Below are 17384 nucleotides of genomic sequence, written 5' to 3' on the forward strand. Positions count from 1 at the left end.
TCCGTTTACATGGGAAGTTTAACTCCTCTTTAATTCAGAATTAGAATTAAATCAGATTTAAAATTAGTAAAAATGACCATGTGAACACCTAATTCTGAGTTAAAGTTAATTCTGAAGTAAGTCTCTGGTTTATTCTGATTTTAATTAGAGTTGTCCCGATCCAATCACGTGATCGGAAATCAGGGCCGATCACGTGATTGCAGACTCGATCCGGACTCGGACGTTATGAGCCGATCAGGAATCGGATATATATATCAGGGTTTCCGTTGTCCGGTAATTGCCGGACTTTGTCCGGTAAAATATGCCGAAGTCCGGTATTTTATAATCTCTCCGGTCAAAATACTCACTGGCGCCGACATCCACGTGTGCGTTGATTTATGGTTCCGCGTCGCACCGACGCAGAGTCTACAGTGTAGGGTTCGCGGCGACGCACACCCTACGCCAAACCCTACGGCGTAGGCTCTGCGTTGGTGTGACGCAGGACCATAAATCAACGCACACGTGGAGTAGTGGGCTCAGAGCGTCAGCCATACACCGCATGCGCGCAGAGCACGCCTGTTTGTTTTGAAGGTGAAGCAGCCCTATGCTAAAAAAAAAGAAAAAAAAGAATGTTTTTATACTGACTTAAGAATGTTCAAGCTGCCTACCTCCTATGTGCTCAGTTTACAGTACACATGTTAAAATATAATAAAAGGGTCATCCTGTGTAGGGGCAAAAACCTAAATATGAGTTTTCCATTAGCTCATTCATTCCTATTTGTTTGCCCCATGAGAAGGCTTTAACAGGTGTCAGACTCCCAGCTGTCCTTTAAACAATCCAAAAGAGCGTGTTGATTTATGCTTATTTATTGCAAAATAACAAAGTTCAAAGAAAAGGTGACATAGAGTCCTTGAGTTCTATCAGCAAATATCAGAGGCCATTCCCCTGCTCATCCTGCAGCCGCAGTCAATGACAGTGTCGCTGCTCTCCGCCTTCTCGCGTCATACGTCACCACCACCAACTTAAGGACTAGCGCCGTCCTCCCCACCTGAGGAGGGAGGAAGGTGCACACTTAATATTTTACTATTAAACAACACAAATTGTAAATAAACTTAAATGCGGCTCCTACATCCTGCATTATTTTCTTTTCTCTTCTTCATTTTTTATTGTTTTATAAAAGTATCGGATCGGGACTCGGTATCGGCAAGTCCTCAAAATCAAAGGACTCGGACTCGGGGGCAAAAAAACCTGATCGGGACATCCCTAATTTTAAATCAGAATAGAATAATTCCAGATCATGTTTACACTCATTCCTCTTTAAATTAATCCCGGTCTTTCTTTCTGCTCGTTCCCTCCCCGTCTGTCTCCATGATCTTATATTCCACTGGGTTGGTTTTCCTAACAAAGAGACATTTATTTAATAAATAGAAATCATTAAAAGAACAGATGGAAACAGGAAACATCAACATGGTGATCTTTTCAAAGTTGTAGCGGCTAAATTAGTTTTTCTTCCGGTAGTTTAACTTCCGGTCCCCCCCCTATCCAATCAGAACCTTCCGGTCCCCCCCCTATCCAATCAGAACCTTCCGGTCCGCCCCCTATCCAATCAGAACCTTCCCAACCCCCAGACCTGGAGAGGAATTGGAGAAAGACCATCAAACGTGTTTCCATGGAAACCTCCATTCAGAATTACTGTTTCCATGTAAACTCAAAGGAAAATATTTAATTCTGAATTATTTAATTTGGAATAATTAATTCAGAATTAAAAAACATCATGTAACCGTTGCAATTTTAACTTTATTCATGAAAATTTCGACTTTTTTTCTTGACATTTCGACTTTTTTTCTCGACATTTCGACTTTTTTTCTCGACATTTTCGACTTTTTTTCTCGACATTTCCACTTTTTTTCTCGACATTTCCACTTTTTTTCTCGACATTTCCACTTTTTTTCTCGACATTTCAACTTTTTTTCTCGACATTTCGACTTTTTTTCTCGACATTTCAACTTTTTTCTCGACATTTCGACTTTTTTTCTCGACATTTCGACTTTTTTTCTCGACATTTCGACTTTTTTTCTCGACATTTCGACTTTTTTTCTCGACATTTCGACTTTTTATTTCGACTTTTTTTCTCGACATTTCAACTTTTTTTCTCGACATTTCGACTTTTTTCTCGACATTTCGACTTTTTTTTCTCGACATTTCGACTTTTTTTTCTCGACATTTCGACTTTTTTTTCTCGACATTTCGACTTTTTTTCTCGACATTTCGACTTTTTTTTTCTTTTTTTTCTCAACATTTCGACTTTTTTTCTTGACATTTCGACTTTTTATTTCGACTTTTTTTCTCGACATTTCGACTTTTTTTCTCGACATTTCGACTTTTTTTCCTCGACATTTCGACTTTTTTTCTAGTTTTTCTCCCGGTAGTTTAACTTCCGGTCCCCCCCCTATCCAATCAGAACCTTCCCAACCCCCAGACCTGGAGAGGAATTGGAGAAAGACCATCAAACGTGTTTCCATGGAAACCTCCATTCAGAATTACTGTTTCCATGTAAACTCCAAGGAAAATATTTAATTCTGAATTATTTAATTTGGAATAATTAATTCAGAATTAAAAAACATCATGTAACCGTTGCAATTTTAACTTTATTCATGAAAATTTCGACTTTTTTTCTCGACATTTCGACTTTTTTTCTCGACATTTCGACTTTTTTTCTCGACATTTCGACTTTTTTTCTCGACATTTCGACTTTTTTCTCGACATTTCGACTTTTTTCTCGACATTTCGACTTTTTTTCTCGACATTTCGACTTTTTTTCTCGACATTTCGACTTTTTTTTCTCGACATTTCGACTTTTTTCTCGACATTTTGACTTTTTTCTCGACATTTCGACTTTTTTTCTCGACATTTCGACTTTTTTTCTCGACATTTTCGACTTTTTTTCTCGACATTTCCACTTTTTTTCTCGACATTTCCACTTTTTTTCTCGACATTTCCACTTTTTTTTCTCGACATTTCAACTTTTTTCTCGACATTTCGACTTTTTTTCTCGACATTTCGACTTTTTTTCTCGACATTTCGACTTTTTTTCTCGACATTTCGACTTTTTTTCTCGACATTTCGACTTTTTTTCTCGACTTTTTTTCTCGACATTTCGACTTTTTTTCTCGACATTTCGACTTTTTTTTCTCGACATTTCGACTTTTTTTTCTCGACATTTCGACTTTTTTTCTCGACATTTCGACTTTTTTTTTCTTTTTTTTCTCGACATTTCGACTTTTTTTTCTCGACATTTCGACTTTTTTTTCTCGACATTTCGACTTTTTTTTCTCGACATTTCGACTTTTTTTCTCGACATTTCGACTTTTTTTTTCTTTTTTTTCTCAACATTTCGACTTTTTTTCTTGACATTTCGACTTTTTATTTCGACTTTTTTTCTCGACATTTCGACTTTTTTTCTCGACATTTCGACTTTTTTTCCTCGACATTTCGACTTTTTTTCTAGTTTTTCTCCCGGTAGTTTAACTTCCGGTCCGCCCCCTATCCAATCAGAACCTTCCCAACCCCCAGACCTGGAGAGGAATTGGAGAAAGACCATCAAACGTGTTTCCATGGAAACCTCCATTCAGAATTACTGTTTCCATGTAAACTCCAAGGAAAATAGTTTAATTCTGAATTATTTAATTTGGAATAATTAATTCAGAATTAAAAAACATCATGTAACCGTTGCAATTTTAACTTTATTCATGAAAATTTTGACTTTTTTCTCGACATTTCGACTTTTTTCTCGACATTTCGACTTTTTTTCTCGACATTTCGACTTTTTTTCTCGACATTTCGACTTTTTTTCTCGACATTTTGACTTTTTTTTCTTTTTTTCTCAACATTTCGACTTTTTTTCTTGACATTTCGACTTTTTATTTCGACTTTTTTTCTTGACATTTCGACTTTTTTTCTCGACATTTCGACTTTTTTCTCGACATTTCGACTTTTTTTCTCGACATTTCGACTTTTTTTCCTCGACATTTCGACTCTTTTCTTGTTTTTCTTCCGGTAGTTTAACTTCCGGTCCGCCCCCTATCCAATCAGAACCTTCCCAACCCCCAGACCTGGAGAGGAATTGGAGAAAGACCATCAAACCTGTTTCCATGGAAACCTCCATTCAGAATCCATCTGCCACAACCATTCTGACCAATATTAAATAGATCGTTGCACTTTTAACAGGCACTGTCATGTCTGTTCTAACTTATTTACTGTTTTTAACGCATTTATTCTTTTTCTATTGTAATGTGTCTTTATTGTAATGTGTGAATGTGGCTGTGAGCAAACCTGTCCAAGAGGAATTTCTGTCACCGTTGGGACAGACAATAAAGTATTCTATTCTATTACCATTTCCATGTAAACTCGAAGGAAAATAGTTTAATTCTGAATGATTTAATTTAGAATGATTAATTCTGAATGAAAACCCTCCCGTAAGCGTGGCCTGTGTGTTCTCTGTGTGTTCTCTGCAGAACCAGGATGTGGTTCCCATCAGCAGCTACGACACGGCCGGCTCCTTCCTCATCCTGGGCTGCAACAACGGCTCCATCTACTACATCGGTGAGTGAGAGAGGTTCTGCTCACGGTTCTGCTCACGGTTCTGCTCACTGCTCACGGTTCTGCTCACGGTTCTGCTCACGGTTCTGCTCTCGGTTCTGCTCACGGTTCTGCTCACGGTTCTGCTCACGGTTCTGCTCACGGTTCTGCTCACGGTTCTGCTTAGTGATGCACCCAAATGAAAATTTGTGGCCGAAACCGAAAATTATAATAGACACTTGGCCGAATACCGAACATGGTTCTTCTGCAGTTTTTCATTTATTTTGCCAATTTTTTCACCATTGCATAAATCAAATAAATTTGATTTAGGCTTTTCAAAGAAAAAAATCTTTTACAAAATAACAAGGTAGAAAATATTTGTTGAACATAAAAAACTGAACATGTTTTAATTTCCAGCATTATATTGTTTTGGTTCCACCTCCTGGTGAATGTTGGTAAAATTCTTATGGGGTTACTTTTTGACTTTTTTCACAAAATTTCGACTTTTTTCACAAAATTTCGACTTTTTCTCGACATTTCGACTTTTTCTCGACATTTCGACTTTTTTCACCAAATTTCCACTTTTTTCACAAAATTTTGACTTTTTCTTAACATTTCGACTTTTTTCACCATTGCATAAATCAAATAAATTTGATTTAGGCTTTTCAAAGAAAAAAATCTTTTACAAAATTACAAGGTAGAAAATATTTATTGAACATAAAAAACTGAACATGTTTTAATTTCCAGCATTATGTTGTTTTGGTTCCACCTCCTGGTGAATGTTGGTAAAATTCTTATGGGGTTAGTTTTTGGTTGGCCAACGATTTATGTAGTGCGCAACATTACGGGACGGAGCGGCCAGTCTATTTCCTTATTTTACAACGTTATTAATTGTTCGGTGTTTTTCCCACTTATTCCACCGAACACCCAAAGTGTTTTTTTGCCATTTTCGGCCGAACAATTTTGGTTACCGAACAATCGGTTCTGCTCACGGTTCTGCTCACGGTTCTGCTCACGGTTCTGTCCTCAGACGTCCAGAAGTTTCCTCTGAGGATGAAGGACAACGACCTGCTGGTGACGGAGCTGTACCGGGACCCGACGGAGGACGCCATCACCGCCCTGAGCGTCTACCTCACCCCCAAGACCAGTAGGTGACCCGGCCGCCGACCCGGCCGCTGACCCGGCCGCCGACCCGGCCGCTGACCCGGCCGCCGACCCGGCCGCTGACCCGGCCGCCGACCCGGCCGCTGACCCGGCCGGTCGCCACGGCGACGACGCCCACGCCGGCCGGAGGAGAGCTGATGCAGAAACGTGTGTAATCTTGTTTCAGGCGACAGCGGGAACTGGATCGAGATCGCCTACGGGACCAGTTCTGGGACGGTGCGGGTCATCGTGCAGCACCCGGAGACGGTGGGGTCTGGACCGCAGCTCTTCCAGACCTTCTCCGTCCACCGCAGCCCCGTCACCAAGATCATGCTGTCGGAGAAGCACCTCATCTCAGGTACGACCTCATCTCAGGTACGACCCGGAAACACCTCATCTCAGGTACGCCACTATCTTAATAGTGGACTAGTCACCGACTATTGGAACCATTAGTCCACTAATGGGATAATTAGTAGGGGTGGGTATTGGGAAGGACCTCACGATACGATACGCATCACCATACTTGAGCCACGATACCATACACATTGCGATATCCCGATTATTATATTCTACATAGTTCACCGAAAAATTTAAAAATGCATTACACATCTTAAAATCAGAGTTGTATAAATGTACATCAGATGATAGTGATGGATCTTAACAGTTGTATAAATGTACATCAGATGATAGTGATGGATCTTAAACAGTTGTATAAATGTACATCAGATGATAGTGATGGATCTTAAATCAGAGTTGTATAAATGTACATCAGATGATAGTGATGGATCTTAAATCAGAGTTGTATAAATGTACATCAGATGATAGTGATGGATCTTAAACAGTTGTATAAATGTACATCAGATGATAGTGATGGATCTTAACAGTTGTATAAATGTACATCAGATGATAGTGATGGATCTTAACAGTTGTATAAATGTACATCAGATGATAGTGATGGATCTTAAACAGTTGTATAAATGTACATCAGATGATAGTGATGGATCTTAACAGTTGTATAAATGTACATCAGATGATAGTGATGGATCTTAAATCAGAGTTGTATAAATGAACATCAGATGATAGTGATGGATCTTAAATCAGAGTTGTATAAATGTACATCAGATGATAGTGATGGATCTTAACAGTTGTATAAATGTACATCAGATGATAGTGATGGATCTTAAATCAGAGTTGTATAAATGAACATCAGATGATAGTGATGGATCTTAAATCAGAGTTGTATAAATGTACATCAGATGATAGTGATGGATCTAAACAGTTGTATAAATGTACATCAGATGATAGTGATGGATCTTAACAGTTGTATAAATGTACATCAGATGATAGTGATGGATCTTAACAGTTGTATAAATGTACATCAGATGATAGTGATGGATCTTAACAGTTGTATAAATGTACATCAGATGATAGTGATGGATCTTAAACAGTTGTATAAATGTACATCAGATGATAGTGATGGATCTTAAATCAGAGTTGTATAAATGTACATCAGATGATAGTGATGGATCTTAAATCAGAGTTGTATAAATGTACATCAGATGATAGTGATGGATCTTAAACAGTTGTATAAATGTACATCAGATGATAGTGATGGATCTTAACAGTTGTATAAATGTACATCAGATGATAGTGATGGATCTTAACAGTTGTATAAATGTACATCAGATGATAGTGATGGATCTTAACAGTTGTATAAATGTACATCAGATGATAGTGATGGATCTTAAACAGTTGTATAAATGTACATCAGATGATAGTGATGGATCTTAACAGTTGTATAAATGTACATCAGATGATAGTGATGGATCTTAAATCAGAGTTGTATAAATGAACATCAGATGATAGTGATGGATCTTAAATCAGAGTTGTATAAATGTACATCAGATGATAGTGATGGATCTTAACAGTTGTATAAATGTACATCAGATGATAGTGATGGATCTTAACAGTTGTATAAATGTACATCAGATGATAGTGATGGATCTTAAACAGTTGTATAAATGTACATCAGATGATAGTGATGGATCTTAACAGTTGTATAAATGTACATCAGATGATAGTGATGGATCTTAAATCAGAGTTGTATAAATGAACATCAGATGATAGTGATGGATCTTAACAGTTGTATAAATGAACATCAGATGATAGTGATGGATCTTTAAATCAGAGTTGTATAAATGTACATCAGATGATAGTGATGGATCTTAAATCAGAGTTGTATAAATGTACATCAGATGATAGTGATGGATCTTAACAGTTGTATAAATGTACATCAGATGATAGTGATGGATCTTAAATCAGAGTTGTATAAATGAACATCAGATGATAGTGATGGATCTTTAAATCCCAGTTGTATAAATGTACATCAGATGATAGTGATGGATCTTAACAGTTGTATAAATGAACATCAGATGATAGTGATGGATCTTAAACAGTTGTATAAATGTACATCAGATGATAGTGATGGATCTTAAATCAGAGTGGTATAAATGTACATCAGATGATAGTGATGGATCTTAAATCAGAGTGGTATAAATGTACATCAGATGATAGTGATGGATCTTAAATCAGAGTTGTATAAATGTACATCAGATGATAGTGATGGATCTTAACAGTTGTATATTTGTACATCAGATGATAGTGATGGATCTTAAACTCCCAGTTGCACGTTCATCAGATTATAGTGACAATTCATGGGACAAACTGAGTCAAAACAATGTTTTATTATAACTATACAAGCTAACGTTACAACATATTTGTATATGTTTTTCATATTATTTACATCATATGAAATTAACATTAAATTTAGTATGAGGTTGCTTTAATTATGTGGCAAATGATAATAAACACAAGAAAGATGGAACTAAAACCAAGGACAGGCACAGTGATCAGTCAGTATAGATATAAATCCATAAATAAATAAACCTCTGTCCATTATTTTTCATTTTTTAAGGACAGGCAATTGTGTTATATAAAAAATAAATTATTAAATGAAATAAAACCTGAGCTCAGTGCAGGAACTCCCAGGGTTGGTAGAGAGTGGCAATGCCCAGGACTGTCACTTAGGTAGGAGCACTGGGTGATGGAATGGGGAAAAAATCGGGGATAAAAAATATTTAAAAAAAAAAACGATATTCAAATTTTGAATATCGATATTGAATCAGCTGGAAAAGTATCGCAATATATTGCCATATCGATATTTTTGCCCACCCCTAATAATTAGTGATTTTTTTTTTTAATTAAGTATGAGGTTGCTTTAATCATGTGGCAAATGTTAATTAAGGCGAGAAAGATGGAACTAGAGCCCTGATATAGCGGGACTGTTTTCTTCATCCTGATGCTGCAGTGTTTATATACATGAATTCATGCTGCACGCCGCACAATAATAGAGATGCATTGATTTAGTGTCTTCTCCCGTCCCACAAGAAAAATGTCCAGACAAATCTATCTGATCTAATGTTAACATGATCATTGTGGAGTTTGATGGATGATTGACAGTTCATAAGTCACCTGACTGAAAGTTAGATGCAAATCCACTGTAGCGGCCGCTTGGATTGATCACACAGATGCAGAAAGCTTCGACTGGTGCAACTTTATTTTCACAAAATTTTGACTTTTTTCTCGACATTTCAACTTTTTTTGACATTTTGACATTTTTTCACAAAATTTCGAATTTTTTCACAAAATTTCGACTTTTTTCACAAAATTTTGACTTTTTCTCGACATTTCAACTTTTTTCTTGACATTTTAACTTTTTTCACAATATTTTGACTTTTTTCTCGACATTTCGACTTTTTTCACCAAATTTCCACTTTTTTCACAAAATTTTGACTTTTTCTTAACATTTCGACTTTTTTCACCATTGCATAAATCAGATAAATTTGATTTAGGCTTTTCAAAGAAAAAAATCTTTTACAAAATTAATTTTGAAAATATTTATTGAACATAAAAAACTGAACATGTTTTAATTTCCAGCATTATGTTGTTTTGGTTCCACCTGCTGGTGAATGTTGGTAAAATTCTTATGGGGTTACTTTTTGGTTGGCCAACGATTTATGTGTTGCGCAACGTTACGGGACGGAGCGGCCAGTTATTAATTGTTCGTTTTTTTTCCCACTTATTCCACCGAACACCGCTTGGATTGATCACACAGATGCAGAAAGCTTCGACTGGTGCAATTTTATTTTCTCTCCTCCTTTCGCCTGGCACCGTGAAAACGTAAAATGTACATGGACGAAATAATCAAATAATACTAATAAATAACATGAAATAAACAAAGTTCCAGGGGGGTCCAGGGGACAACTGGTCCCTGGTTCTGGTCTAAACGTTCCTCTGGTTCTGGTCTAAATGTTGTTCTGGTTCTGGTTCTGGTCTAAATGTTCCTCTGGTTCTGGTTCTGGTTCTGGTCTAAATGTTCCTCTGGTTCTGGTCTAAATGTTGTTCTGGTTCTGGTTCTGGTCTAAACGTTCCTCTGGTTCTGGTTCTGGTTCTGGTCTAAATGTTCCTCTGGTTCTGGTTCTGGTTCTGGTCTAAATGTTGTTCTGGTTCTGGTTCTGGTCTAAACGTTCCTCTGGTTCTGGTTCTGGTTCTGGTCTAAATGTTCCTCTGGTTCTGGTCTAAATGTTGTTCTGGTTCTGGTTCTGGTCTAAATGTTGTTCTGGTTCTGGTTCTGGTCTAAATGTTGTTCTGGTTCTGGTTCTGGTCTAAATGTTGTTCTGGTTCTGGTTCTGGTTCTGGTCTAAATGTTGTTCTGGTTCTGGTTCTGGTTCTGGTCTAAATGTTGTTCTGGTTCTGGTTCTGGTTCTGGTTCTGGTCTAAATGTTCCCCTGGTTCTGGTTCTGGTTCTGGTCTAAATGTTCCCCTGGTTCTGGTTCTGGTTCTGGTTCTGGTCTAAATGTTCCTCTGGTTCTGGTTCTGGTTCTGGTCTAAATGTTGTTCTGGTTCTGGTTCTGGTTCTGGTTCTGGTTCTGGTTCTGGTTCTGGTCTAAATGTTCCCCTGGTTCTGGTCTAAATGTTCCCCTGGTTCTGGTTCTGGTCTAAATGTTCCTCTGGTTCTGGTTCTGGTTCTGGTTCTGGTTCTGGTTCTGGTTCTGGTCTAAATGTTCCCCTGGTTCTGGTTCTGGTTCTGGTCTAAATGTTCCCCTGGTTCTGGTTCTGGTTCTGGTTCTGGTCTAAATGTTCCTCTGGTTCTGGTTCTGGTTCTGGTTCTGGTCTAAATGTTCCCCTGGTTCTGGTTCTGGTTCTGGTTCTGGTTCTGGTTCTGGTCTAAATGTTCCTCTGGTTCTGGTTCTGGTCTAAATGTTCCTCTGGTTCTGGTTCTGGTTCTGGTCTAAATGTTCCCCTGGTTCTGGTTCTGGTTCTGGTTCTGGTTCTGGTTCTGGTCTAAATGTTCCTCTGGTTCTGGTTCTGGTTCTGGTTCTGGTCTAAACGTTCCTCTGGTTCTGGTTCTGGTTCTGGTTCTGGTTCTGGTCTAAATGTTGTTCTGGTTCTGGTTCTGGTCTAAATGTTCCCCTGGTTCTGGTTCTGGTTCTGGTCTAAATGTTCCTCTGGTTCTGGTTCTGGTTCTGGTCTAAATGTTCCTCTGGTTCTGGTTCTGGTTCTGGTTCTGGTCTAAATGTTCCTCTGGTTCTGGTTCTGGTCTAAATGTTCCTCTGGTTCTGGTTCTGGTTCTGGTCTAAATGTTCCCCTGGTTCTGGTTCTGGTCTAAATGTTCCTCTGGTTCTGGTTCTGGTCTAAATGTTCCCCTGGTTCTGGTTCTGGTTCTGGTTCTGGTCTAAATGTTCCCCTGGTTCTGGTTCTGGTCTAAATGTTCCCCTGGTTCTGGTTCTGGTTCTGGTCTAAATGTTCCTCTGGTTCTGGTTCTGGTTCTGGTCTAAATGTTGTTCTGGTTCTGGTTCTGGTCTAAATGTTCCCCTGGTTCTGGTTCTGGTCTAAATGTTCCCCTGGTTCTGGTTCTGGTCTAAATGTTCCTCTGGTTCTGGTTCTGGTTCTGGTCTAAATGTTGTTCTGGTTCTGGTTCTGGTCTAAATGTTCCTCTGGTTCTGGTTCTGGTCTAAATGTTGTTCTGGTTCTGGTTCTGGTCTAAATGTTCCCCTGGTTCTGGTTCTGGTCTAAATGTTCCTCTGGTTCTGGTCCTCCAGTCTGCGCCGACAACAACCACGTGCGGACCTGGACGGTGACCCGGTTCCGGGGGATGATCTCCACCCAGCCGGGCTCCACGCCGCTCACCTCCTTCAAGATCCTGAGCCTGGACGACGTGGACGGACACGGCGGCTGCAGCGCCGGGACGGAGATAGGTACGGGTCCGGGCCGCCGGGCCATCGGTCCGCCGGCCCACCGGGCCCCCGGGCCTCCCCCCCCCAGCCTCTAACAGCTCCCACAATGCACCTTGGTCTCGTTGAGCTGGTCCGTACGGGGAGAGAGACGACCAGCAGGTTTTTTTTCGTGCGTTTTTTCGTGCGTTTTTTTCGTACGTTTTTTCGTACTTTTTTTGTGCGTTTTTTCAAACGTTTTTTCGTACGTTTTCGTGCGTTTTTTCGTACGCTTTTTCGTACGTTTTTTCGTGCGTTTTTTCGTACTTTTTTCGTGCATTTTTTCATACTTTTTTCGTGCGTTTTTTCGTACTTTTTTCGTACGTTTTTTCGTGGGTTTTGTCGTACGTTTTTCGTAAGTTTTTTCGTACGTTTTTTCGTACTTTTTTCGTGCATTTTTTCGTGCTTTTTTTCGTACGTTTTTTTCATATGTTTTTTCGTACTTTTTTCGTGCGTTTTTTCGTACTTTTTTCGTACGTTTTTTCGTGGGTTTTGTCGTACGTTTTTTCGTACTTTTTTCGTGCGTTTTTTCGTACGTTTTTTCGTACGTTTTTCGTGGGTTTTTTCGTACGTTTTTTCGTGCGTTTTGTGGTACGTTTTTTCGTACGTTTTTCCGTAAATTTTTTCGTGGGTCTTTTCGTGCGTTTTTTCATGCGTTTTTTCGTGCATTTTTTTCGTACGGGCCCCCGGGCCCCCCTCCCCGAGCCTCTAACAGCTCCACAATGCACCTTGGTCTCTCCCCAGGTCCGTACGGGGAGAGAGACGACCAGCAGGTTTTTTTTCGTACGTTTTTTCGTGGGTTTTTTCGTGCGTTTTTTTTGTACGTTTTTTCGTGCGTTTTTTTCGTGCGTTTTTTCATACGTTTTTTCGTACGTTTTTCGTGCGTTTTTTCGTACGTTCTTTCTTACTTTTTTGTGGGTTTTTTTGTGGGTTTTTTTGTGGGTTTTTTCGTGCGTTTTTTCATGCGTTTTTTCGTACTTTTTTTCGTGCGTTTTTTCGTACTTTTTTCGTGCGTTTTTTCGTACGTTTTTTCGTACATTTTTTCGTACGCGTTTTCGTACGTTTTTTCGTACGTTTTTTCATACGTTTTTTGTGCGTTTTTTCGTACGTTCTTTCGTACTTTTTTCGTACGTTTTTTCGTAGGTTTTGTCGTACGTTTTTTCGTACGTTTTTTCGTGCATTTTTTCGTACGTTTTTTTCGTATGTTTTTTCGTACTTTTTTCGTGCGTTTTTTCGTACTTTTTTCGTGCGTTTTTTTGTACTTTTTTCGTGCGTTTTTTCGTACGTTTTTTCGTACTTTTTTCGTGCGTTTTTTCGTACGTTTTTTCGTACGTTTTTTCGTACGTTTTTCGTGGGTTTTTTCGTACGTTTTTTCGTGCGTTTTGTGGTACGTTTTTTCGTACGTTTTCGTACGTTTTTCCGTAAATTTTTTCGTGGGTCTTTTCGTGCGTTTTTTCGTGCGTTTTTTCGTGCGTTTTTTCGTGCGTTTTTTCGTACTTTTTTTCGTGCGTTTTTTCGTACTTTTTTCGTGCGTTTTTTCGTACGCGTTTTCGTACGTTTTTTCGTACGTTTTTTCATACGTTTTTTCGTACGTTTTTTGTGCGTTTTTTCGTACGTTCTTTCGTACTTTTTTGTGGTTTTTTTGTGGGTCTTTTCGTGCGTTTTTTCGTACGTTTTTTCGTACTTTTTTCGTGCGTTTTTTCGTGCGTTTTTCCGTACGTTTTATCGTACGTTTTTCGTACGTTTTTTCGTACGTTTTTTCGTGCGTTTTGTGGTACGTTTTTTCGTACGTTTTCGTGTGTTTTTTCGTACGTTTTTTTCGTGTTTTTTTGTGCGTTTTTTTGTAGGTTTTTTTGTGCGTTTTTTCGTACTTTCGTCGTACTTTCGTCGTACGTTTTTTCGTGCATTTTTTTCGTATGGGCCCCCGGGCCGCCGGGCCACCCCCCCCCCCCCGCCTCACACCCCCCCCCCGCCCCCCCCCTCCCCCCGCCTCTAACAGCTCCCACAATGCACCTTGGTCTCTCCCCAGTTCCGTACGGGGAGAGAGACGACCAGCAGGTTTTTTTTCGTGGGTTTTTTCGTGCGTTTTTTTCGTACGTTTTTTCGTACTTTTTTTGTGCGTTTTTTCGTACGTTTTCGTGCTTTTTTTCGTGCGTTTTTTCGTGCGTTTTTTTCGTGCGCTTTTTCGTGCGTTTTTTCGTACGTTTTTTCGTACGTTTTTTCGTGCGTTTTTTTCGTATGTTTTTTCGTACTTTTTTCGTGCGTTTTTTCGTACTTTTTTCGTACGTTTTTCGTGGGTTTTTTCGTACGTTTTTTCGTGCGTTTTGTGGTACGTTTTTTCGTACGTTTTTTTCGTGCATTTTTTTCGTACGGGCCCCCGGGCCGCCGGGCCCCCCCTCCCCCCGCCTCTAACAGCTCCCACAATGCACCTTGGTCTCTCCCCAGGTCCGTACGGGGAGAGAGACGACCAGCAGGTTTTCATCCAGAGAGTCGTCCCCGACACCGACAAGCTCTACGTCCGCCTGTCCTCCAACGGGAAGAGGTGAGGGACCCGCCCGGACCCCTGACCTGTGATCCCTGACCCGTGACCCCTGACCCCTGACCCCGTGACCCCTGACCCCGGACTCCTGACCCCTGACTAGAGATGCACCGATCAGGATTTTGAGGGCCGATCACCGATCACAGCGTGAAATCCATAAAAGAAAGAAATGAGCCAGAAAGAAAGAAAGAAATGAGCCAGAAAGAAAGAAAGAAATGAGCCAGAAAGAAAGAAAGAAAGAAAGAAAGAAAGAAAGGAGGAAAGAAGGAAAGAAAGAAAGAAGGATAAATTCCCGTTGATACGTGTTTGTGTAACAAACATGTCAGATCTGAGTCATTCCAGTTTTGCAGTACAGATGTAACTCATTTAATTAGTTTTTATTAATTGAATGTAATTGGTGTAGTTTAGTATTTAGTATCTTTTACAGCAGTGTTTTGGCTCCAAAGACTGAATGTGGTGATAGATTTATAGTTACAAAGGTGGAGTTGAATTGGTATTTTTTTTAATAGTAATTTTTATCGTTATCAGGATAAATGCCAGAAATGATGGTGATACATTTTTTAGTCCATACCGCCCATCCCTAGTGTCTTATGTTCAACACTGACATTGTATTATTAGGTATAAACATTAGGAGATGAGAAAGTATCATGAATTGTCTGTTTTATTGCAGGCTGATGTAAAATATTTCACTCTAGAGACTCTTAGAGACGAGTAAGACTTAGAGTTAGTTCTAACTTAGACTCTTGTAGCTTCAGCTTCCTGTGGTAATAATCATGTACAACATGAACCAACACAGACAACAGACATGTCACTCTCTTAGAGTTCATACAAGTTGTAAACTAGAAACCTTAGTTTTCCTGAGGAAAAAGTAACAAATCTTAAAATAAAAAAAGAATTAAAGATGCAAGCAGCGATGAACGGGCCCTCAAGGATCAAGGACTCAAAACAGAGTCCTCTGACACCACCCATGACTCTTTATGTCAAACCATTCAAAAGTTATGGCAGAAAATATCAAATATGGACCAATCAGACGAAGGGTGGGCGCGCTTTTTGGTATCTATTGTCGCCACGGTAACACTTTTGACTGAGTAATGCGTGGTGTTGCAGGATGTAGACGCACATTTTGATGTATAACACACCTGGGTGCACGATACAGTTCAGGCCGTATTAACGGCCGAAGGAATGGCATAAATTTAAAAATGGCCGACTTCCTGTTTGGTTTCGGCCATGGCGCCAAGAGACTTTTCTTTAAGTTGTGACATGATACAGGTGTGTACCGATTTTCGTGCATGTACGTCAAACCGTATTGTGGGGCTTGAGGCACAAAGTTTTCTAGGGGGCGCTGTTGAGCCGTTAGGCCACGCCCATTAATGCAAACCATTAAATATCAAATTTATCACCAGGACTGGCTTGGTGTAAAATTTGGTGACTTTTGGGGTACGTTTAGGGGAAAAAGGCCCTCCTTTTGTCATTAAAAGAAAAATAAAAACAACGAGAACTCCTACAGATACATTAGGGCCTTCACACTGTAAGTGCTCGGGCCCTAATAATGAATTATTAAGGTTTGCTCCAGCAGACTTTCGTCAGGGAAATATTGACGACTGGGCTCCCTACCCCTGACCCCTGACCCGTGTGTGCTTCAGGGTGTGCGAGGTCCGCTCCGTGGACGGCACCTCCATCACGGCCTTCGTGGTGCACGAGTGCGAGGGTTCGAGCCGCATCGGCTCGCGGCCGCGCCGCTACCTGTTCAGCGGCCACAGCAACGGCAGCATCCAGATGTGGGACCTGACGACGGCCATGGAGATCGCCGGGAAGGTGGACATCAAAGGTGAGGAGCCCCCGAGGCTAGCGTGCAGTAGCGGTGTGCAAACAAGGGAACCTCACCATTCCATTCCATTATTGGAGCTTCGATTCTTCGATTATAACGATTGTGGATTTGATTATTGGTGCTTCGATTCTTGGATTATTGTGATTTTTAATGCTTTTTTCCATACAAGATTGATTTTGTCTTCATCTGTGGCTACATTTGTAAATAAATATCCAATCAATGAACTCAGTTCCTCTAACAACACTCATTAAGTAAATAACAAGGTTTTTGGAACATTTGACATGTATTTTTTATTTTCTGACTATGTAAACATTGTCTCTTTGACTTCCTTAACTTTGACCAGGGAAAGCTGCACTTGCATGAGAGCGCCCTCTATTGGTGGAAAACACTGAAAACAGTCAAGCCCTGGATTTAATGAGTTCATTAATTCAAGTAAACTAGATATGAACTTAGTGTAAACATATCTGACATATTTACAGTGAACAAGAAGAAATGAAATGATTCAGCAGCTTATTCAGTCTGGAATCTGGATAGAATAACTTAAAAAAAAAATATATATATATATATTTTTTTTAATTAATCGATTCCAAATCGTCACGTGACGCATCGACACATCGATGAATTGCACCCACTTCTAGCGTGCAACGTTTCTGGGCGCTCTGATTGGTTGGTGACTGACGCAGGGCTGTGATTGGTTGTCCTGCAGCACCTTTTTTCTTGAAATTTCAACTTTTTTCTTGAAATTTCAACTTTTTTTTCTTGAAATTTTGACTTTTTTTCTCGACATTTCAACTTTTTTTTCTTGAAATTTTGACTTTTTTCTTGAAATTTCGACTTTTTTCTTGAAATTTCAACTTTTTTCTTGAAATTTCAACTTTTTTTCTTGAAATTTCAACTTTTTTTCTTGAAATTTCAACTTTTTCCTTGAAATTTCAACTTTTTTTTCTTGAAATTTTGACTTTTTTTCTCGACATTTCAACTTTTT

The 17384-nt window shown here is 39.5% G+C and overlaps 1 protein-coding gene across 1 annotated transcript in view; it reads left to right on the forward strand.

The window, feature by feature from the left end:
- The window catches only part of shkbp1 (SH3KBP1 binding protein 1), a 57115-nt gene that overhangs the window by 29331 nt on the left and 10400 nt on the right, over positions 1-17384 (forward strand). Inside the window, exons 10-15 of the mRNA XM_061720062.1 lie at positions 4494-4581; positions 5588-5704; positions 5888-6058; positions 11862-12017; positions 14478-14574; positions 16215-16399. Of these exons, the coding sequence (XP_061576046.1) occupies positions 4494-4581; positions 5588-5704; positions 5888-6058; positions 11862-12017; positions 14478-14574; positions 16215-16399 (814 nt within the window). The remainder of the gene's footprint in view (positions 1-4493; positions 4582-5587; positions 5705-5887; positions 6059-11861; positions 12018-14477; positions 14575-16214; positions 16400-17384) is intronic.

Source organism: Cololabis saira, chromosome 4, assembly GCF_033807715.1.
Source record: "Cololabis saira isolate AMF1-May2022 chromosome 4, fColSai1.1, whole genome shotgun sequence".
Classification (NCBI taxonomy): domain Eukaryota; kingdom Metazoa; phylum Chordata; class Actinopteri; order Beloniformes; family Belonidae; genus Cololabis; species Cololabis saira.